Source organism: Psammomys obesus, unplaced genomic scaffold (assembly GCF_907164565.1).
Source record: "Psammomys obesus unplaced genomic scaffold, mPsaObe1.curated_primary_1811, whole genome shotgun sequence".
NCBI lineage: Eukaryota > Metazoa > Chordata > Mammalia > Rodentia > Muridae > Psammomys > Psammomys obesus.
The window spans coordinates 31,845,795-31,870,320 of NW_026585797.1; the positions used below are offsets into that span (position 1 = coordinate 31,845,795).

The 24,526-nt window shown below is 43.8% G+C and overlaps 1 protein-coding gene across 7 annotated transcripts in view; it reads left to right on the top strand.

Moving 5' to 3' along the window:
* Positions 1-2,266: 2,266 nt before the first annotated feature.
* The window catches only part of Fam184a (family with sequence similarity 184 member A), a 99,220-nt gene continuing 76,960 nt past the window's right edge, over positions 2,267-24,526 (top strand). For all 7 annotated transcript variants that reach the window (XR_008719254.1, XM_055599459.1, XM_055599461.1 and 4 more), the window contains exon 1: positions 2,267-2,490. Coding sequence is in view for 6 of the 7 variants with exons in the window: in XM_055599459.1 (XP_055455434.1) it covers positions 2,323-2,490 (168 nt within the window). In the remaining variant the exon portion in view is untranslated. The remainder of the gene's footprint in view (positions 2,491-24,526) is intronic.

A 24,526-nucleotide genomic window follows, 5' to 3' on the forward strand; every position in this document is an offset into this window, starting at 1 on the left:
ATTTTAAAGTCCATGCTAGCATCATAGCCCTTCTCTCTTCCTCCCCGACCCTAAACAGCCTCCAGCTCACAGGTTTCCCTCCCTCAGCTACTCACTCTCCTTATAACCTTGCTTTTCTTGCTTTGTTCTCTCTGTGTGTCTCACTCTCGTTCAGTTTCTGCTTCTCTATGTTTTCTCTATTCTCTGTCCCATGCTATTGTCCCTCTCTTTCTCTCTTTCAAATAGCCCTGACCACGTCCAGTCAGGTGGCCATAATCAGTTTCCCTACTCTCTCTCTGCTCTGTACTCTCAGGATGTCTCAAATTGTTCTCATCTACAATAAAAACCTTCCTTCAACCACATCATGGTGCCATGGTGTCATCAGTTTATGTGGTTTCCAATTCTCTTTATTTTATTTAATACTTAAGGAAGCAGAAAATACACACACGTTTCTCATTATCATTCAGGACGCTGGAACTAAACTCGTTTTCTGGAAGGTCTACTACCAAGGTACTGAACACCTAGCAACTGGCAAAAGGTGTCACCTGTTTCAATCTTTCCTTCTGGGATTCTAACAGATCTAGAAATGTTTTAGTATCCTATTCCATCTTCATTCGTTTCTATTTATTTATTTATTTACTTACTTACTTACTACTTACTTTTGGTCACATTCAGACACATTGTTAGTCTGGCCTTCAACTGAATTTGCTAGCATTTTCAGTTTTATGTGATGGCTATTTGCATGTTAAAGAGGAATCACATAAAGTGGAGAAACTCAGTTCTGCAAAACTGAATGGACAACATAATCTTCAAAAAAAAAGGTGTAATTCTACAAAGTCTGTATTGACATTAACCTAATAGGACCCCACTTCAACACAGGATACAAGTTTTTAAAAGTTATTTGACTTACAAGTTTGGAAACGCTAAGAAAAGATCAGTACAAAGTAATACATTAAGCAAGGGGGAAAAGTGCGTGTAATGCCAAATTTCAGTACAGCCCCCAATCTTGAAGGGCTGACATCTCATTCCCTTGTTCTGTTCTCCCCTCTATATTCCAGTCCTATTCTAATTTCTAGCCAATTATAAGTCGTACGTAATTGTTCCACAGGCCCCATTTCCCTGAGGAGAATGGGATGAAGTCGCCTCTAGAGGTGCGCTCCTCCACACCTAGGCATTTGGCATTGCTTCACTCGGTGTAGTCTGGGCACACCGTAGGGCAGTGTGACCCTAAAATGCTGGCGCCTGGGTGAGTATGAAAAGGCCAGTCAAGTCTAGAACTACAGAATCTCCCTCTACTTCCCCAGCGCGTCGCTGGTGCGGAAGTGCTGGGCCTTAAGGTCCTGAATATGAGGTTGCGGGCCTGCACACAGGAGGCACCAGCGGAGGCTCTCCCAAGCTTTAGGCTTGTGGCTAGCCGAAGGTCACCATCAAAGTCTTGCCCACTCAGGCACAGGGCAATAGCCAAAGGCTGCAGACAGCCAGGATGCGAGACTACAGGGCTGTAAACTACAGGACTGGGTTGGCTCTGGCTTAAGGAGCTGACTACCGCAGGGCTGCGTGGTACCAGGAGAGGCGATGCTGCGGGACTACCCGGCCACAGGGGCTTTAGGGCTGCCTGCGTGTGGCTGTCATCTAGAGGCCGCTGTGATGCAGGGCCTCTTATTGCGGGGCTGAAGAGCTGAAGAGCTGCCGGCCGAAGGGATGCGGAGCGGGGAGGGCGAGCCTGCGTGCTGGCGCCTGGAGGTGCCGAGGGGTGCAGGGCCGTGGATGGCAGGAGCGCAGGTTTGCGGGTCGCGTCCCCGCGCGCAGCTACGGGCTGGAGAGCTGAGGGTCGGAGTTTGGCCGCCGGGCCGTGGAGCCGCAGGTTGGAGGGTTGCGGGCTGGAGAGCCGCGGGGCGGAGCTCGGCCGCGGGCTGCGGAGCTGCAGAAGCGGAGGGCTGCGCGGCGGGGAGCCGCGGGGCGGAGCCTGGCTGCGGGGAAATGACGTGGCCAGCCCCGCGCGCTCGCCCAGCCTCGAGCCGCGCGCCCTGGTAACGGCGCTCGGCGGCTCCCGCGTCCCCGGCCCCGCCTCCCGCCGCTGCAGCCCGCCCCGTCTCCGCCTCCGTCCGCAGCCCCGGCGGCGACCGAGTCTCGGGACCCCGGCGGCCGCTGCTTGCGGGACGTCAGCCGCGCCGACGCCGAGCCGAAGCGGGAGGGCGGGAGGGTGCGGGCCGCCGGGACTGGAGGGCGCGGGCCGGCGGCTCGGCAAGCGGCCGGCCCGGCTGTCGCCCGCCCCGCGTCGTCGCTGCGCCGGCCTCGCCCCGCGCGCGGGGACAGGTGCCCCGGCCGGGGTCTGCCGGGAAGATGGCGACCCCGGGCATGAGCTGGCAGCAGCACTATTACGGCGGCTCTGCGGCCGGGGCGGCCAAATTCGCGCCCTCCCCGGCCGCCGCGCAGCTGGCCGGGCACAGCCTGGACTACAGCCAGGACATGCACCTGAAAATGAGCAAGAAGATCGCCCAGCTCACCAAGGTACGGACGGGGTGTCGGGGGGCTCGGGGGCTCACCCGGCGCCGGCTCGGAGGCGGCTCCGAGGAGAAGCAACAGCCAGAGTTGCCTCCTGGCCCCACCAAACTTGGGTGGAACGCTGGCCGCGGGACTTGAGCCCGACCGCACACCCCACCGCGGGGTTGACAGGGCTTGCACCCCGTTCGCTGTGTACACCCACTGGGGTGTACCTGCCCAGAGCACACGGCGGCATACTTTCAGGGTTCCAGGGCAGTGATGGACTTTCCTGTTGCTCAAGTGCCTCTGCCAGGGGCTGCACGAGGCACGGCGCTACAGTACCCGCTGAAGTACTGTACCGGTTTACCTAACATGACCGGAATCCTCGGAGTTTAATCCGTGTCTGCTGCTGGTTCCACAGTTAACTGGAGAATAAACTCCACGAGGTTATTCCGAGGACTTGTGGGAGGGGAAAACATACCTTGCGTGCCATTTTGGGGATTTAATGAGTCATTCCTTACTTAACCTGACAAAATGTCAAATAAGGTTTATTAGATGAATCACACACACTGCGTTTGCATTTAGTACGCCTTTGATCTTATCAGAAGACAGGTTTCAAGGAGCCCGTGGACACGTCTTCTGCAGTTTCCCAAACTGCTATGCCAGTCAGTGAGTTCTTTTTCTAATTTAGTAAATGTTGATAGTGAGGGTTGGTTCTGTGGTAGACCTTACCAACAGTCCGACGCTGTGTGGAACTGATTCATGGTTTCTGGAAGTCTTTCATGGTGACGGCGTTCCAGAGGTGGAAAAGAGGAAGGTGGGCTTGAGCTTCACCGTTTGATAATCGCCTGAGATCTGGCTCCACTCCAGAGTCGCATCACATAATTTCTCTTGAGTTTAAAGAGAGGAGGGGGGAATACTTGTGAAAAGGGAATGCAGAGAGGGGGAGACGGTTTCAGTAAAGAGCTGTGATTGCAGATACCAAGAAAGGTAACATGAAAGAAATAAAGATGGGAAGGATGTACAGGAGCACAGATGAAAAAAATTAAAAAGAAAACAAAAACACAGGATCATGGCTCAAACCATGCAAAGCAACACCACGTCTTGTGGAGTTTCCTTTTTGTTCTCTGCACTGTCTGTCTGTGTTCTGTGCACCGCACCGTCTCAGAGATTCTGCTTGTGCAGTTGGTACTCTTTGCTTTTGTGAAGGGTCCCCAAACTTGGACTGGAAGGCGTAGGATGTAACTATGGCTGCATGTTCTCAGAGTATTTAAATGGTTGGGGCTAGAAGCCAGGGCTCCTCAGGAGTGTTTCATCTTCAGGATGCTGGTAGCCACCTCCAGGCTCATGAATTTTTATTTGTTCTGGGTTTTCCTTGCGCTGTGTCCACAAAGACCCTTTTCATATTTTAGATGACAACTCCTGGAGACTCCTGTGAGTTACAAGCCCTCCATGGATTAGAAGTGGAGCTGTACAGTATCTAATAAAAGCCGTTTATCTTCAGTAAACTTTATCTCTTTCTGTTCATACTTCAATTTCCTGTCCTCTTTTCAGTAGAAGCAATTCAGCACCACTGGCACAGGTGGGATATTAAAGGGAAGATGGTATCTTTGTCTCATATGTAACGAACCAAGTGCTGCTGGCCCAGGGCTTCTGTTACTGCCCTCTGATTTCCTGTTTGTAGTTACTGTTTCTAACCCCCACTCTGCTTTGGAAGTGCTGCAGACATTTAATCCCTTCTACTAGAGTTTCTCATAACACAGTTGGCATTTTAGATTGGATAGTTCCTTATCAGGGGGCTGTTGTGTGCAGTGCCCAGATATCCTTAGCAGCATGCCTGCAAACGGTGGGCGCAGGCTGCGCATGCCTCTGCCCTGAACTTAGAAGTGACAATAGACAAATCTGCAGACATTACCAAGTGTTCCCTGGACAGGTAGTACTGAAATACCTAGGGCTTTCCCAACCCCTATCTTTGGTCTTTCTATTTCCTGAGATAAAGCCTGGCAATGAAGGAGTCTAAGAACAGGGCTCCACTGCAGTCAGTCTCACAAACCTTAGAAAGCGAAGCGATGTTTTCCCTGTTTATCACTTTAGAAGTTGTCAACTTTTGTAGTCACATAGCCTTACTGTAAATAGTATGTTATAAGCTTTACATCATGAATGTGTGTATAAAAGGATGGTTAGACGTTTGATGTTCCATTGTATCTGCTGCCTGAGATTTTTTGTGAAGAGTTTACTAATGAGTTCATTTCAGCAGGAGGTAAATTAAATAGAACTATGGTTGGAACTTGAGTTTAGCTTTGGCTTCGAAATAACATATTGAAGAGGTAACCATTAGAATAGTCATTGCCCATGCAAATGACTATGGATACCTGTGTTTGATTCCCCAGCACCCACATGGAAAAAAAAAAAAGCCAGGTGCATGCATTTCAAATCCCAGAGCTTGGGGTGCAGAAACAAGAGGATCCCTGGGGTTTGCTAGACAGCTAGTCTAGCTAAAGCAGCAAGCTGCAGGTTCAGCGAGAGACCCTGCCACAAAGAGTAAGATGAAGAGTGATTGAGCAAGACACCTGATATCAGTCTTTGGCCTATAAGCACATACAGGTGTGTGAGCACCCTTTCACACACAAACACCACCAACCAAAAAAATCATATAGACTCTCACCAGCATTAAAAAAAACAAAAAAAAAAACATGATTAAGAACCTGATAGGCTAGAATCAGATAGGAGGGGAGGAGGACCTCCCCTATCAGTGGACTAGGGGAGGGGCATAGGGGAGAAGAGGGAGGGAAGGTGGGATTGGGAGGGGATGAGGGAGGTGACTACAGCTGGGATACAAACTGAATAAATTGTAATAAATGATAATAAAAAAGAATGTGCTTTTTTTTTTATCTCACACACTATTTCAAGTTATAAAGCTGGCTCCACCATTTACAAATTGTGTGACGTCAAGAAAGTCACTAATCCTGATTCTCAGCTTCCTAGGTGTAACAACAGAGATAGTTAGATACTTAGAGAATTGTAATGGCACATAGTAGATTCTTATTCAGATTGTCACTGAAAATACTTATTATGTACCAACAAAGCACTAAGAAAATATGGGTCAGATATATTTTTTTAAACTTTTAAAGGAGAATTTTAACATCTAATTTATATTTTTAAAATTTATTTATTTATGCATGAGTGTTCTACTTGCATGAATGCTGAGTTACAGAAGAGGGCACCAGACAGGAGATGGCATCAGACCCCATTTTAGGTGGTTGAGAGCCACCATCTGATTGTTGGGAAGTAAACTCAGAACCAAGAGCCATCTCTCCAGCTATCCCCACCCTTTAAGACAGGGTTTCACTATATAACGACAATTGGCCTCAGGGTAAAAATGCGTCTTGAGAACTGGGCTCATAGAAGGGCCCCCTCCATTCTGCGTTTGATAACCTTATTGATACTGTATTTATCTTGAGAGTTTCTACTCAGGTCTATGTTATAATGAATAATAAAGTTGCAAGGTTTCACACCCTGATTTGTTGCTCCACAAGGCGTGTTCCAGAGACCTGAGCCGTTCTGACAGAGTTAAGAGGAATGTTCGTTACTTTATAATGTACTTGGTGATGCTTATTTTGTCTTTCCTGTTGGTACTGGGGATCACGCCCAGGCACTTGTGACTACTAAGCAAGCACTCTATCCCTGAGCCATACCCCCCAGCCTATTTTTAACTAATGAAAACACTGTGCATGATATTTGCTCAGATTCTGTTGCCTAAGGATTCAGCAGAGCAGCCTTTCTGCGGTGAGAACAGCAGTTTTTAGAGCCCTTTTCATATACGGGGTCTTCACTGAGAGACAAAGCAAGCAGAGCACAGTCTCCGCCTGTAAGTCAGGAATATTTAGGTCCTGCACGTCAAGTGTTGGAAATGAGTGCTGCTTTGGCGGTAGAGCCCTGGGCTGTGGCGGCATGTTTCTGAAATTGTTAATGACTGACTTCAAGGCAAGGGAGAGGCTGAATGGATTCTATTTTGATATGTAAGACCCCGTTTCTGTACTTGCCCCTGTGTTGACTGTTTATAGAGTCTCATGGAGAAAAGCCATGAGACAGCCTTGTTGTCACTTCCGCTTTGCCTCCTCTCTAGCCCCCACCCCACCCCCAATACACACCATTTGTCCCTTTAAATTTACTTCTTAAGACTGGAGTCATTTTCTGCTAGCGATACACTTGACTTTTCTAGTTGTCCTTATATCATATAGACCATTCTTTAGGTCACAAAAGTCTCGAATTTGATTATTAAAATGTCCAGAGCAACCATAGGAAATCCCCGGGGCAGACATAGAGGTGAGGCTTCCAGTATTCTGCTGACCCTCTTCAGCCCCGCCTCTTGGGAAAGGGGGGGCAGTAGGCAACTGTGGAAGGGATTTCGCTGGCCTTTTCTTCTTTTCTTTTCTTTTTTTTTTTTTCTTCTGGCCTGGTTTCTACTCTCTTCCTTTGTCTTGCCAGCCCTGGTTTCTGGTCCCTGTGAAGTGACTCAAGGAAGGACACAGAAAGGAGGGAGCAGTTAAGATGTCCCGTGGAGTCTAACCACGGTGCTGCCTAGCCTCTTTGACAGGTGTTTCCGGTTCACTCATCACCTGCGGGTCCTCCAGCACCCTCCTCAGTGGCTTGAGATTTCCACGTTAACGTTCTTGGCAATAAAAAATACCTCTAAGTTCTGCGTAGTCGCTGATTCCCTGCTTAGCCTCTTGGGGCTGGCATCTTCTTCATCTTCATTACCTTTATCTTCATTTTGTCATGTCTGTTCAAGCTCCAGACATGTCCCTTGGCTCGACCCCACATGCTGCGTCTCCGGCCCGCAGGACTTGAATCTGGTCCACAGAGGACACTCATCCTCTTCTCAGGCGCTGCTTATGGGTCCAGTTCAGCAGCCTCTCTTGGTCTGCTGTTTCTCCAACCAGCTTCTCCTCATCCTGCAGTTGCTTTCGGGATGGATCTTGCGCCAGGCCAGCTGTTCTTCACGGTGCTGGAGATGAGTGTCAAGTTCTCCAAGTGTTCCCCTCCAAGCTGTCTTCTCACCTTCACTGTGGGACAGGCATCTTTCCCCAGACCCTTCTTTGCCAGTTTCCCCGGTACAACCGATCTGTGATCTCCACAGAGCTGCCTGTGACAATGGTTGGCTTAGGGAGTACTCTACCTCAGCACTGTTTAACCCTTAGATTTCTTTGGCATTTTAAAGAGTGCTTTGGCCACCTGCCTTGGAATGCTGCTTTATTGTCCTTGGCTCTGAGTAGAAACTTCTGTTTTACTGTCTTGCTATTTTATTTTAGCTTATGCCTCTAGGTAATTGGGCTTTTGGTACACCTCATTCCACTCATCACTTACAGTTATGTCTTGCAGAAGGTAGAGGATAAGCTTGAGAAAAGGCTTTCTGTGTGGTCTTTAGCATCAAGTCCTTTTCCTTTTGCAGCTGGAGCTGCCCTGAGCAGTCTGGTCCTTTGAGACTTCCTTACTCTGAAGGTTTATAGTATGAGTATATTATATGTTAGTATATAATTACCTTTCTGTCTCATTTGATGCTTAATGATACAAATTTATCACTAGTGGCCATTATGTTTATGTCGATACCCATTCCCCTTATTTAATTGTTGATTTCTCAGCTTTAGGAACTTTTTTCCCCTCTAACTTTAATATAAAAAGTTTTCACAGAATATAAACGTTATTGAGTATTTATTGGGGAAGGTTCCATATGAAAGGAAATTTATTGTGAAGTAGAAAAAGTAATTTTGAGAAATTATATCTACTATTTTCCTGGGTTAGCCGAGTTAAAATATTCCCAGCTGTTTAAATGAGCACTGGTGGGTCATTAAACTATTGATAAGAACTGTCTGATCTAAATCTTTCTATAATAAAAATATAAACTCTTTGTCAAAAATATAACGTCATTTGTCATTTCAGAATGCAATTGATGTGCTGATTTCATAGCAAACATTTTTAAAGCCTTAGGATTGTTTGGAACTGTTTTTTTCTATGTTCAAACCAGAATGCATTTATGCAATGCAAAAAACAGTAAAATTTTCAAACAATTAGGTTTTTTTCATTAAATAAAACTGATCTCCCACTGTTTGTATTTATTTTTATATTTTATTTTGGGGATTATAATTTACTTCCAGGTCATTGCACCCTTTCTCTTACTCTCTCCAGCCCCTCCTCTCTACCCTCTTGCTTTTTTCTGTTGTCTAACCAATTTGGGGCCTCTTTCCTATGGACGACAATTCCTCCCACTCTCAGCAATCATTAATTGCCTGTAGTTCCAGGGACCAAGGCTGCCTGAGCTTTCCAGTTCCGTGTTAGCATGTTTGTTCGCACCATCCTTGCTTAGGTCCTACTTAGCCAGTCACGTTGGTGAGACGTCATGGGTATAGCTTCTGTGACATTTGTAGGAAACACAGTCCCACCACAAAGCTCCTCTGGTGCTTACAATATTTTTTCACCCTCTCTTCTGCAATGATTTTTGAGCTATAGGTGTAGAAGTTGCTTTATAGGTTTATATAGTTGAAACTGCACCCTAAACTCTGTGTTTTGATTGGCAGTGGCATCTGTTCTATCATGGTCTCTGCTTGTTGCAACATGAAGTTTCTTTCCTTAATGAGGGGTGAAGACTACACTTATCTGTGGGTATAAGGACAACTATTCACAATGTAGATAGGGGTTACACTGGTTAAAGAAGGTGTTTCTCCTCATGACATCTCCTCATGACGTCACTAGCTCTGAATAGTTGGCTAGTTTTTCAGTGCTAGCCATGATTTCCCTCTTGTTGGGTCAGTCTGAAGTCCAACTGGAGAGCTGTTCATTACTGTCAGGGTATGTGTGGCACCACTGGAACTTAAGGGTTATTTTGCCATGCTGGTCATTGTTGTGGTTCATAGACACCATCTCTGGGTGAGCGCATTGGTTGCTTCCTCTTTGGGAAGCTTGCACAAAGCTTTCTGGTACCATGAATGTTAATCCTCATGGAGGAGGCTTTCAGTTCAAATGCAGCTCGGGTCCTCTGGGTCCTCAACATACACAGTGCCTTCAGCAACAGGTGACCCTTCCACCTTTGGGAAGGAACTGAGGGTGACAGCAGTAGTCTGTAACATTTTGGGGGTCTTGTATACAACCCTGCAAAAGAGGCGTCCTCACGCCTGGTGTTGGTTTTGTTGTTAGATTGTCTCTGGCTCTTGGGGGAAGCATTGTCAGCCTAGACAGGAATGTCTCTTTTAAACTGTATGTGTCTAAGTATGCACAGACTCATATGCATTCTGGATACTTTCAGGTACATAGACAATAAAATGATCCCTTATGACATTTTCAGACTCCTTACTGTTGTTTTACCCTCCCCCCCTTCGGTATTTACCTCCTTCCATCCCTCATTAAAGCCACCACCCCTCCCCGGCTTTTCCATTTCCTGCTTCAGAACACTTGTGCCCTGTTCTTCCCCTTCCCCGACACAGTGGTTCCCTTTACTTTCCTGTCTTCTGCAGTTACTCAGGCCACACACTTACTCTCACTGTCCTTAAGAGTAAGATACTACTGCATAATAATGTCCAGTTTGGGTTTCCAAGCTACTGCTGTAAGTAGACTCAGGGCACAAACTTCTGGCTGTTTCAGCTTAGCACCGGGATACAGCCTCCTCCTTTCTCCCAAGTCACACCGCAGCTCTGCCATTGTCTTGTGCAATAGCACAGACATAATCTTCTAGTCATAGCTGAGTGGATTCATTTCTGTGAGTTTTTACTAATGCACCCAAAATCCTGTTATCCAGATAGGTGTCTTAATGCAGCCCTGAGGCAGGAGGGTCATGATGAGTTTGAGGCCAGCTTTAGTTACAAAGCGAGTTCCAGGCTAGTCTGTGCTTTATAACATGTCTTTTGTTTCAGAACTGAAAAAACAAACAAAAAAAAAAAAAACAAATGAAAAACCACAATAACCTATGAATTGTCCACAATTCTTTTTTAAAGGGGCATGGGGAGGGTGGAATTGCCTATATAGTTAAAGGGAACTCTAGACAGAACTTGTAGACCCTAGCTACCTTAAGCCACTCATTTATAGACATAGTAGTTGAGGATCCAAAATGATGGGACACTTATGTGGGCTGTCAGAACTTGAACTCGAGTCTCTGGGTTGCTCTGCAGTCTTTTTGTTTGCTTGTTTCAGAGTTTTCAATTTTAGTTAAGAGGCCATATTGTTTCCCTCATTGTAACTGTGTTTTGCATACCATCCAAATCAACAGATATTTGATACTATTGAAGCCAATCCTCCCCTTACCCACACTGTAGCAATTTTCTAGATTTTTAAAACGGGGGAAATAGTTCAGTTGGTAAAATCTTTGCAGCACAAGCTTCACGCTTGAGTTCAATATCTATAACCCATGTCAAAAACAAAACAAATAAACAAAAGCCAGTCATGGATTCTAGGCCAATGAGCGACCCTGTCTCAAGAAAAAAAACAAAACAAAACACCTGGTGCCTGAGGGAAAACATACCCAAGCCTCCCTCTTCCCCTGTGTTGGGTAAATGTCCCCTGTATTACATAAATTTTGTGTTTTTATTGACAGTGACTAAATTGCTAAATTGCAGACTTATAAAACTGTTGATTGAATTGACTGAGAGATTGCCTTGCTTGGTGTGGTAGGCATTTAAATGTTTTTCTTTTGGATGCTTACTTAACCATGTTGTCACTTAGACCCAGTTCCTCGAAGGCTATGAATTAGCAAACTTCCAGTTTTTAACATGCCATTCCTTTATTCTGTATGCTTGCGTCCTCATCTTAATTGAATTATTAAGACTCAGTCATTATGTGTACTGAAGGAACCAGCTTGACTGGAATGGTGTCTGTTGCTGTACCCTAAATCTTAAAATGAGCATCTCTGAAAATGTTGGATCCCTTCCATCTGAGATGGGCATGAAGAGGAACCTGGGTCTGTAGTACCAGCTAGGTGCTGGATGGCACCTACTGATGAGGTGCTGTCATTTATCTTTGCCAGATGATCCTGTGAGATTTCAATAACAAAACAAACCAAACAAACACTTCCTCTTCTCATGAATATCCAGGTGAAGCTGGTATGATGCTGTGAAACTCGACTAATGTGAATAATGGGAATTTGCCCCGCACCCACTGGTTTTTCACTGTAGAAAGTTTCCATCTTGCAGACCCTTTGTGAATATAAAGGACATTAAGCAAATGTCACAGGTGGTTCACAGTAGGCCTTTCTTTGGAGGTAGACACCTGCAGGGGAACATTTGCTAACTGAATTTAGCATTAGAAATGGAAAACAATGTTATAAATGATAGCTTGATGGGGGGGAGGGGTGTCGCCGTCTGGTTCATTTTCTGTTTAAAGCGTATTTGAGCCACATAACTCTATTAGATTACCTGGTAACCAAGTGGGTCTTTGAAGTATTGCACATTGACTACCTCTTATCAAAATGCTTGAATTAGAAGTGTTTCAGATATCCAAGGATTTTATTCATGTTTTTATGTGGACACATTTGCATAAACCTTACTAGCCAAACATTCCTACCTCAAAAAGTCTAGAATGCTCCAAAATTCAAAATGTTTAAGTTGCATGACAGTGTTTACAATGTTTTTAAGAGCTGGACAGAGGGCCATAAGCCTGTAGGCTGAACTACGAGTGGAGATTAGGCAGAAAGAGTGCTTGGGCTCATAAGTTCAAGACCAGCTTGGATAATGTTTTTTTTTCCCTCCATATGGGGAAACAAACAAACAAAAAACTGCTTGGATTTTGGAATATTTCAGATTTCACTGTTCAGATTAAAGATCTTCACCTTGTCCTGGAAAAACCCAGGGAGAATGCCAGTCACTTCATGTCTGACAGTGAATTTTGGAATTGCCATCCTTTGCAAGAGGATTGCCAGTTGTCAGTGTTTTTGGTGTAATTAACATCTGAGACCAAAGCCATTACTGTAGAAAATATTTTTTTAGCTATTGCTAAACTGCATCAGCAAACATCATTTCTAGACCTTGAGCTTATGTCATTAAGGCTTTCATCTTTCCTGCCAAAACTAACAAAAATGTTTAAGAAGCCAGGTTTGTACATGTGTGTCCTGTTTCTTACTGTTGTAAGTTTGATGCACACACGGAGTCTCGAAGCTCTGTAGAGCTTACAGAAGATGGAGAAACGAGGGTCAGTGGTTTACCATGGCAAGTGGGGTGGCTATTTCAGATTTAGCTGTGTTTGGAAAATTTATTCAACACATAAACACTGAGCAAAGCACTATTAATTACTCATTTCTGTTAATTTACTACCCTATTTGGAATATATGGGTTTTTTTTTCTGAGTTTTTATTTGATGGGGATAATGTAAAAGGAATATACTGATCACATATATCATAATATTGATTAATAAATTATGACAAACCCTCAATGTAATACTGCAGTACTATGGACAAATTCTTCTATTTGAAGTAGAAAGTTATATATATGCTCTCATACACACACACACATACTTTGTTTCTTAAACACTTCCTTAATAAAAATTTTGGGGCCATGATTTCATACATCCGGTGATTTCAAACCTCCGTGGTGTAACTCCATGGTAGAAGGAATGGAGGGAAAGTTAAGGAACCTGGGAGTTAGTGTATCTGTGTGAGATTTGGAATTCCTTGAGCAGGCCAGAGAGGCCCCAAGAAAGCAGCAGCAGTGTCCCTCTGGGACAGAGCCGTGGTTCCCTTAGTTCTGCATGAATGTGACCTCCAACCCCCTCGCGTGCTGCCTTGCAGTGCGCGTTTTCACCTCTCTAGACCTCATTGTAACTTGACAACAACAGAGCCGAATGCACAAAGTTACCACAAAGGTCACATGAGATAATTTATGTAGGCAGGAGGTGGTCAATAAATGTTAAATCCTGTGCCCTCCAGTCCTCCCTCTGCCCCTAGGCTCAGCCTCTGCCAACATTGTCTCCAACCCCAAGTGTGTTTTGTGCATGATGTCTTGGATGGCAAGATGTTTCGCACTGTTGGGGACCAAAACTAGAAGCAAAGGCTGGCTGTAGGGTAATGAAAATCCGGTCAGTTCTCATTATTCAAAGCAGTTTACATTCCACACTCTGTGCTCGCTGGCAAATTAGAACTAGGTTGGTAACAACCCCTGGTCTCTCGTGTCCTCAGCAGGTCAGCACACAGTGCCTTTAGACATGTCTGCCTGAAACATGTTGTGCGTTGTTCATTAACACTGACTTTGCTGTGTAATTCATGTCCAAGTGGAACTTAGTTAACATATGGTGAGTGTTAGATTTGGAATTAGGTCCACATTTTAGTCTGTGGGTAAATTCATAAATAGGAAGTCTGTTGGTGTGAAAGATAGGCTGTATCTAAAAAACGGGCAGAATTTTGCATGCACTTAGCCCTGGCTCTGTCTTTCAGCCATTGTTATGGGCCTGTGTGATTGTGACAATTACTTCTTCCCTCCTTAAACACCCTCCTCCTATTATTGTGACTCTGGCTCTTGTTATTTCCTCAAACATTTGGTGGCAAGAAGAATAGAGGGCTCAAGGAGGCAATAATCATGTTCTGTGTTAGTTGCCTGTCACCTGACTTGGGCTACGGTCAGAAGTATGCTCCAAAATTACACTCAGAATTACATTCAGATTGGCTACTTGCAAGTCAATTGTATCTTGAATCTGTTACATCGACCTACTTGAGAAAGGGCGACACAGCGTATAATTTATTTCCAAACACAGAGTGCAGGACAGTGAGCTGGCTCAGAGGGTAGGTTGTTGCCAAGCCTGATGACCTGAGTTTCATTCCTGGAAATAGGGTGGCAGAAGAGAACCACGTCCTGCAAGTTGTCCTCTGATTTCCATGTGCGCACTGCAGCATGTGCCCTTCCTACCCTCACACGTGTAAACAAAGAACTGTTGAAAGAGGAGAGAACACAGAGCAAAAGCTGTAACACTGCTCTATTGCTTTAGGAACTGGGCTGGGGAGTGAGGCTGTGGTGGGCTGAGCGAGAATACCTCCCATAGGCTCTAATGCTTGAATCCTTGGTCCCCAGGCGGTGGCACTGTTGGGGTAGGTATGTTTGTGGCCTGCTTGGAGAAGTATGTCACTGGTCTCTGAGGATTCAGAGGCTGAATGCTACTGGATTCCACAAGGAAACTGTTAGAGAATTTCAGTGACTTGCTCTAGGTCAGGCTTTGAACAGAGCCAGGATTTGAACCTTGATTTATCTCACAGCCATGTTGGCCTCATAGAGGGCAGCCAGGTGAATACCTGCCCATGTTGCTTGTAGGTGCATTATAGGTTAGTGCCACGCAAGGGCAGCTTGTGGTGAAGAGAACACCTTTGACTTGAAGATCAGCTTCCGTAAGGAATGCAGCAGAATGGCAATGGTGCTACCTCTCTGTTGCGTTCCAATCATGTGAAAATGCCACAGTTCTCTGTGCCCAAAACAGGAAGACCTGGCTGTTTCTTAGAGGCTTCTAGTCCACTCAGTTCTGTGTTTCCTTATGCCCTGCTGGGTCCATGCTTCAGATTCAGGGAGCTGGATCTGTGCCTACTCCTATGCAGCTGTGTCTTGTCTCATTACTGTAGGTATAATCTCTTGTGTACTGTATGGATTTGTCAACTGTCAATAAAAAGCAATGGCCTTAGCTGAGGCAGGAAATAAGGAGGCGGGAGTTCTGGCAGACAGATAGGAACTCAGGGAAGGAGACAGGTGTGGGATTTGGCCCGGCACACTGAAGTGGATGGACGCATGAAACCTGAGCAGAGATAACCAGCCATGTGGAATAAGTTAGAATAGAATAAATGGGATTATTACTTATGAGCAAGTCAGGGAACATGCCTAGCTACATTGGCCTAGGCTTTTGTAAATACACGTAAGCCTCAGAGTTATTTCTAGGAACAACGGCATGAGTGAGAACATGGGTTACAGAAAACCCCCTTAACCTACTTTACCTTGTTCTTTTTCACCTCTTTCTTTGTTTCCCTCTCATTCTAACAGTGAAGCAAGCAGCAAGTCATGAAGTGCAACTGCAAAAGTGAATACAGCTCAGTCTCTACCTCAAAAGGCTAGCAGTCATGTCTGTTCAAACTAAAGCACCATCACCATGGAAAAGGTGTAGGCTGACCTCGAAATAGCAAAGTTAGAATAGTTTCACCAGTCAGACTTTCTCAATTAAGGAAGGATTTGTTTTGGCTCATGGATTTGGGGAGTTGAGCCCCAAGTCCTTGACCCACTGATTCTGGGGTCATCATGGCAGTGAGGGCATGACAGAGGCTACTCACCTCACATCAGACAGAAAACACAATTCGCTTCACCTCTAGGCTGAACTTCTAGGTTATTACTTAATCCATTGTCTTTCTTTTTGCTCTCTTGCCTCTGTTGATTTTTTTAGTACATAGCCATGGAGAGAAGGACAGTTGAGTACTTTAAATTTTTGAAAAAGTAGCTTCAATGATAAGCAAGATGACCTTTCCTGACCATCTTCTGAAAGGTCCAAAATAGAATCTAAATGGCAACAGGTTTAAGGATTTTTTTTTTAACTCTCTTACACCAAATACTAACCAGGTCTGACCTGCTCAGCTTCTGAGACTAGAGAAGACTGTATGCATTCAGGGTGGTGTGACGGTAGAGGAGTATTTTTTTCCTTATACAGTTATAGTTGTTAAAACAACAACATCCAAGAGAATTAAGCTTCATTTTCTTTTTAAAAAATATTTATTTTGTTTAATTTTTCTGGGTATGTGTGTGCTGGAGTGTACATATATGCACCTCATGTGTGCAGTTGTCCACAGGGGGCAGAAGAAGGCGTCAGATCCCCTGGGATGAGTTACAGAGGGCTGTGAGCAGCCATGCTGTGAATTGAACCAGGGTCTTCAGCAAGAGCAGTACGTGTTCTCAACTGCTGAGCCGTCTCTTCAGCCTCCAAGCTTCACTTTCGTACATCGTGATTGCTGTACGAGCAGCTTGCACACTAGCAAGCTACAGCGTAGACTATATTTATAAAAATATAATGAGTTCATATTAAATTACATATAAAATAGAAGGCTTTGAAGTATTAAAAGGTGCTTTTCTGATAATTTAGCAAAAGGGGAGATGTGTGGATGAGAGCATAGATATTTAAAATTCAGGAGAGCCAACTCGTACTTCAAAACTATTCATAACAATAAACATCCAAAATAATAAATGCTGATTAAGCGCTATGCCCAACACTGCCATCACTTATCTTGGTTATGGTTGGGTGCACAAAATATTTTGTAGTGTATTTATGTCTTTAGTCATTACCTAATTCAAACATAGATTGAATCAGAAGGCTGAAAAGACTAAAATAATTGTGGTACGTAGATAGAATGTTGAGAGAAAAAGCCTTTTTAAACAAAAATAAGCTGAAAATTAAACTCTAGAATATTATTTTCTTAGACATGCTCCTTCCAAAGTTGAACTCAAAGATAAAATTCACAGTGAAATTTTATTATTGGCAAAAATAATGGGGGATCAAAGTTCTTATAAAGAAAAACGTGTGTAGTATGGTTACTCATAGCTTGCGTATTATAGACTATGATACACTATCCTCTGTGTGAACTCTGTTTTTTTGTTTGTTTTACTGCCATGGGCAAGATATTTTCTCCCGGTCCTCAGTAATGCAGCTCTGTGGGCTCAAGCACATTACATAAACAGCTCCCATTTGACTGTGAGACTTTTGCCCCCTGGGCACATCTGATGATAGTGATGAAAGCTGCCCTGTGTATTTATCTTTCCTTGTCTGTCCCTGCTTTGAGCCCTGAGATATCTTGAAATAAAAGATTTGGAGGAACCCAGGAAAAGACTTTAGGCAGCAGAACCAGGAGTCAACTAAAGCCTGTTGCTTTCCTGTATGCATTGCCTGGTGTAGATTTTTCTCATTATATCAGTTGGCTTCATTATGTCACTGTAGGGTAGGGTATGAATGCCACGCTCTCATAGCCCTTTGGAAAGAAGATCCAAATGATGGAAACAAAAATAATATACCTTTAAATTTGCCTTTAAACTCGGCATTGGTTGCCCATCTGGAATATCTTTTCTGAGCCGGAGGTTATTGTAGTTATACACCTTTTAGGAAAACTTGATCTTTGACTTCTTAGTGATTTTCTTCTTGCACGTGACAGCTGTCACTTTAGTGGAATGGCAATGAGTGGCCAATTCCAGCTAACATAGTAAGTAAGACTCTAGGGGCTTTCTGAAGTGCTGTCATCATTTTTTTTTTCATGATGACAGCTTTGTGCCTGGAGTAGCATCCTGCTAGGACCAGCTAGGACCAGAACCACTTTCCTAGTTTTCATGAACTTACCCATTTCCATATCACCAGCAGGGACATAAACACAAGGAAGGAAGGGCACTCTGAATAGCATTAATCTGTAGAGCTGCTTGAAGGTTGTGGTTGTGGAGTTGATAAATGCAACTGTGTGTTAAGTAGCCAGTTGGTCTGGTGCCAGTTCATCTGGTGCCCAGTGCCAAGTGTTTTCCTTGGATAAAATGAGACTTCTGTCCTGGTGACTTTGAGATGTTGCCATGGTATAGAACACTAAATTACTTTGGGGAACTTCTTTCCATCCTTTAAGACTGTCATCTAGATCTGGGTGTCTGCCATGACCTCAGTTTCCATCACATGTCCAAAACTGAATTAATCATCTCTGTCAGACATTGTATGACAAAGATAAAGCCATGAACTGCAATGCCTGGTTTCCTTTCATGACTCTAGTGTTTCTCTTTAGCCCTACCTTAAACTGAGCCATGAAGAGTATAACTTTGGAAATAAATTTACCTCTTCCTTCTTGTTTTAGGTTTTTTCCCTTTAAAAAAAATCTTTTATATTTATTCTCCTTTTTATTAGTTCTCTGAGAATTTTGTGTAGTGTGTTTCGATCCTCTCTATCTGCTGCTGCCACTCTTGCCAGACATGTCATCCTCTCTTTACTTACCAACTGTGTGTTCTCTTTCAAAGAAAACCATCAAATGCAGTCTATCCTGCCAATATATTCCTGGTTATAGGGAGCATGATCAAACTAGAAAAGGATACAACCTTAGTGAAAACTGACTTTCTCTCTCAGCAACTGTCAGTTGCCACCTCTCAGCTAGAGGTGGGAATTACTGCCCTCTCCATGCTGGAGTTTGTCTGCCTGAACTTTCACAGGTCTTGGACATTGTGTCTTACCTGCTATGAATTTATATATGCAATTGCTCTGCTGTGTTCAGAAATCAATGTGTTCTTGTAGTCGTTTACCTTGTCTGGCTCTTACAATCTGTTCACCCTCTTTTCAGCAGTAACCCCTGAGCCTTGTGGGGAGAGGTTATGATTTAGATGTCCCATTTATGGCTGAGAGTTCCTTAGTCTATTATTCTATTCACCTTGATCAGTTGTAGAAGGAAGCTTCTTGACTGGGGGTTGACAGATCCACTGATCTATAGTTTTAATGGTAATTTCCTAGGAGTCAGTTGGTTTAACACTATAGCCACTTAGAAGAATAGTAATCTTAGCTTTCCCCAGGGGGCTGTCACTTGTGTACCCACAGGTTCTTGGCCATGATAACAGTGCCAGGTATGGATTCATTTCAATTCATGGACCGGGCTTTAAATCCAACCAGAAGGTGTAGCTGGTGATTCCTATGACATGAGTGCCACTATTGCTCCAGTGGGCATGTCTTGCCAAACTGGTGATTGTTGTAGTTCAAAGGTTCCCAGCCAGGTAATGTTGATGATTGCTTTTCTCCTCCAGTAGTGTAGATAGAAACATTTGACACTGGAAAGCTAGCCAGTAAGGATGAAAGTTCTAGGTCAATACTCATTTGATTTCTCCATGTTCTGTACCTAAAGTTTGTAGTGTCTTCATCAGCAGGATTTCAATGTCAAGTTTTGGAGAATAGCCCAGGGCATTGGCAGTAGCCTGTAATATTTTATATTTCCCTTTTTCTTTCCTCGTGGAGGAATCAACGTTAGCCTTTGTTTTGCATCATTTCTCAACATCGATGTTCTTCTCTTTTAGTTATCTTGCATAGTACTATGACTAGACCATCAATAATACAATCCCTGGTGACTCTAAAGGTGGGGAAATAAAGGTGTAATTTTCTAACAGGGTAACTTAATGATCATCACACTATGCCCCACCCCCCCGCCTGTTCCTGCATCAAATTGAGATCATCCTCCACAATGATCAAAATTTGCTAATGAATGTGGATTATCTCTTTGGTCTCACTCTTCTTCCCAGTGCCTGTTGTGGGAAGAGAAACACTAGCAGTGCTGTAGCCCTGGAAGTCAGAAATGGTAGAGTCACAGACTAGCCTGTCTTCTGTACAGTAGCAGGTAACTGTGTGTGGAACATGTGGATGACCGCAATTACTAAGTTTTATGTAAGTCCTCTGTAAAACATGAAGAGGCTCAGTCTGCTTTTTTTGTATCCCCTGTAACAAAGTGCTTGAGGCTGGGTATGGTCTAAGAGATTTAATTTGCTAATCATTCTGATGACTTCAAAGTGTAAACAACCTGGAACTAGTGTTATGATGAGGCTCCGTGGCAACGTGGAGAATAAGGGAAAATGGCTACAAACCAAAAATACTGAGCACATGGTGTAGCTCCCTTTATAAGAGCCAAGTCTGTAAACAACTGCCAGACCTCTTAGAGACCGCCTCAGTGGAGCATTAATATATCTGTTCATGGCAGGCAAGCCTTATGACTGAATTTATCTTTTACCACATTAGCTTCCCAACCCCGTAGACCAAGCTTTTTAGCCCATGAACTTTCAGGGGTCAAACAGTACCACAAGTCATAGCATAGGCTACCACTCTGGTTGTTGATAGAATGAACTTGGAAGAATTACACAACTTCATTAGCAGACTGAACACCTGGGGCAGAATATGTCTACACTTTGATTAATCATCAGATTTTCTTGCTACCAGGACCTCAATTACTCTTCAGTTAAGTCTCATGCCTTTATCTCGGAGTTGTGTTAAGAAACACAGGGCTCTCCTGAGTTAGAGATCACCTAATTTATCCTCTGTAATGTGACTAAACTTTAATTTTTAAAATACAAGCCAGAGCAACTCATTCCTTTACTGGAAGTCATCCTTCACAGACTCTCCCTGGGGAATAAAAGGATTAAAAGGGATATACTAGTCAAAGGTACTTGAGAGTTTGTTTTAGTAATTCATTATACTGGATACCTGTAAAACAAGTCAGCAAATTCAAATTTCTGGTGAGTTACACAGAAATCCCCTGCCTCCTCTTGTAGATGGGCTTTTGGCTATGTTATTGGGTTCTTTTTCCTACCTCCCTCTGTCACCCCTATCCCTTCCAACCTTTCAACACTAAGTAGGAGAGAAAAAAGGATAGAGTGAAAAGAAGGTGTACATCTCTTTACACTACTTTCTGCTGATTAAGGGAGTCAAATTCCTTGACTCAAGTCCAATCTTCATCATTGTTGTCAGGATAACTCCAACCAATAACTACACTCCAGCAAACAGCTATGGCAGCAGGAGCAAATGCACAGCAGCAGCCACCTCAGGCCCTCTAAGGCCTCTCACATTTATACCCTTTCCAGAGTCTCCAGAATTCCAAAAGTAAACTATCTTCAAGCCGGCAAAGTCACACCCCTTGCCAGAGCACTAGACAAATCATAGTCAGCTGCTGTGGACAACCTGAAGCAGCCCCATATCCCACACTTGGGATTAAAACAACAACAACAAAAAATATTCCCAACATAACTGGGTTTTTAAAGAAACCAAAATTCTCTTCACATCCTCTGTCTGAACAGCCTGTTTAATACTGACCTATCCCAGCTAGAGCTGCTTCCTAGCCTGTCTCTGGTGTTTTGTTGAATTGTTTGACGCATTTTGGTGAAAGTGGCTTAATGTTTAGGTGAGGTAAGGAAGACTACTAGATCCTTGAAGCGTTCACCAGCGTTGCTTGCTTTGGTTGTTTCATACATGTTGATGGGAAACTGTTGATGGATTGGGAACAACAGTTCTGTATAGTTTATGTTTCAGTGGCCAGTTTGGCTTCTGAGTGAGGAGCAGAGGGCACAGCAGGAGGGCAAGCACTAGGATGAGTTAGGCACATGATCCTTGCCTTCAACCCCATCCTGCTGACTTGCAGTGGGCTTCTTGAAATGAAAATGGAGACGACCGCAGACACTGATGATGCCTTTCAGAGGTTGGCTTCATATGGGGGAGGGAAGGAATGGAGTAAAGGCAAGTGCTCCTATGTGCAGTGTTCATTGTTGTTATTTCTTTCCCAACACTTTCAAATGTGAAAGGAGGAAATGAAAAAAAAAATAGAGAATAGGTTTTTATGCTCAAAGTCGATTATAAAAATTATGTTCAGTTCTAGAATTGTGCTTGGGTTAGATAGTGAACATTAGTAATTCAAAATAAAAATGTGTGACTTGACAGTATAAGGTCCCAGCGTAGTAAAAGGTGCTGTCAATGAGTGTGGCCAGAAGACTTCACAGAGTAACTGAGGAAGAGTTGTGAAGCTCCTGGTATAAGCCAGGAGCTCTGTGTCTCAGCTCAGAGTATCTGGCGCAGACACTGGAATATGGGGACCTGGCCCTCAATGGCTGCGGGGCCCCAGCACTGTGGCTTTCAAGCGTGTTGTGCCACCACATGCAGCCATATCTAGCATGCGTTACGTCAAATAACCTTGCAGTCCTACCCGAGGCACCTCATTAAATTCTACTGTCATGTCCGGCAGCGTTTATCTGAGTCTTATGATTAGACAAGGCCATGTTGTCAAACAGATAGACGTCATAACTTTCCCCCTCCGCCATTCACTCAGACCAGCGCAGATGTTCTTACGAGTGGCCTGGGGATCCTGGGATGCACCACAGAAGGACTGCCATAGTAGTTCTTCTTCAGGCCAGCCCTTGATTTGTAGTTGCTCGGTATCAAACCATAGTATCAAGGTGTGTCAGAGTGAGATGGGCCCTGTCCTGAAGTGTACTGGTTGCAATCAGCTGAGGCATTTTGAGAGGAGTTATCTTCCTCTTCCTGGTGAGCACCACTCACCTCCCCCCTTCCAGACTTAACTGCATGGGGTCATTATTGACAGTCTCCTACTTTCCTCACATAGAAGCCCAAGAAAAGAGTTACAGTGTGGACTGATGATTCATTAATGTTGCCCAATACATATTTATTTGTAAGATGTTCTATCTAGTTGATTATTGAAAAGGCACGAAAAAGGTTCCAAGTACGTAATAAAGACTGGCTATGTATGAGACTAGGATGTGCCATATTAAATAGAAACTGTAAAAGAGATGTTGAAAATATTACAGGAACCCATAGATTGTGGGTCTCCCTGAAGTTCAAAGGTTGTTTGGAACAGAATGGATACTACAGTCAATGTTAAAAATATTTATTTTACAAATGCAATTTTGAAAATATTGTTCAGTATCATTATGTATGATGTACCTCTCTGAATTTCCTTTGCAAAGAAAGTAGAAACCGAGACTAGTGATGCTATTGGCTGGAAAGAGATGGCACAATAAAAACCAGAGTATATTTTTGGATAAGTTTTATTTGGTCAGCATGCAGTTACTGTATAATTGTGATACAGTTAGCTTTCCAAAGGGAATGTTTTTCATCATGAAACTATTTTTTCCATCTTCTCAGATTGCAAGTAGTGTGATTTTTCATTCTTCCTAGTACTTTTCCCTCATGTCTAATCTCTTATTATTATCCCCTTGTTTTCTAAACTTTCTACAATGAACAGGAAATATATAACACAGATAATTTTTCCCAAATATAGATAGATTTCATTAATTGGACAAGAGAAAAAGAGAGTGTTCCAAGGGTATTGATGTAGAAAGATGTAGAAAGAATAAAACACTGTTAATTTCAGAATATTTATAACTTCTTTAATCCAAGTTTATATATTAAGAAAATTCTTGACTTCATGGTGTTCCAGAAGAAACTGGAACTCTCTGTTACAAAGTGTGAGAGTCATGGCCATTGCTAAGTTCGTGGTAGTGCGCCACGCTTCTTATCTGAATACAGATAGCAGGCAATCTGTTTTCCTTACAGCCCAGTCTACAGCCCCTTTCCACTACTGCTGTGCTTTTTCTGGTTCCAACAGACAGTCAGCAAGGTCTCCTGTTGAGTAATTGTACTGTTGTTTCCTCACTCCCCTACTTGAGAAGTGCCTCTGGTGGGGACAGAAGTAATCTGGAGCCCTTTCTGAAAGCTCTGCAAGTGAGCCAAGCCACAGCAAGGCTCCGGGGTTGATGCTCCTACAGGCAGTTCCCCAGGCAGCAGTGAGAGAGGACTAGAGGCCATACTTGCTTCAAAGAAAAGATGTGCTCCTGTGGAAGCCTGCTCCCTGTCACAGTTAAAGAACAACCATGAGCCAGGGATTTGGATGTGCACCCAGTCGCAGTGTTTTATTTATGCATCATGGTGTCCAGGAAACAGATGAGAGGGTAGGGCAGAGGAGGAGAGAGAGAATGCTTGTGCTTGTGGGCTCTGCCATTCCCCCAATTCTACCCCATCTAGCTCCCAGACTGTGCAATGACAACCCCTACATTCAGGGTGGGTCTGCCTCCTTTGGGACATCCTCTCAAGAAATGTCCCCATACATCCAGGGGTGTGCTCTGCAAGCCCAGGCACCTCTTAATCCAGTCAAGATTGTCCCAGAACTGTGGCGATTACTAGTCACCACACGGAAAGCAATGGTGAACTTGAATTGCCTTGTCTTAATAATCTAGTTGATCCTGTTAATATTTTTAAATGTTTATTTTTATTTTATGCATATATGTCTATGCACCATACGCATGCCATACTCATGGAAACCAGAAGAGAGCATTGCTGTCTCTGAAACTGAGTCACAGATAGATTTGTGCTGTCGTGTGTGTGCTGGCAACAGAACCCAGGGCCTCAACAAGAACAACAAGTTCTCTTAATCACTAGGTGGCCTTAGCTGATAGATAGATAGATAGATAGATAGATAGATAGATAGATAGATAGATAGATAAAACAAAAACAAAACCCAGTGTAGAAATGATTATTAATATTTAATATTGATTCATATGATTACTAATATAACACTTATTCC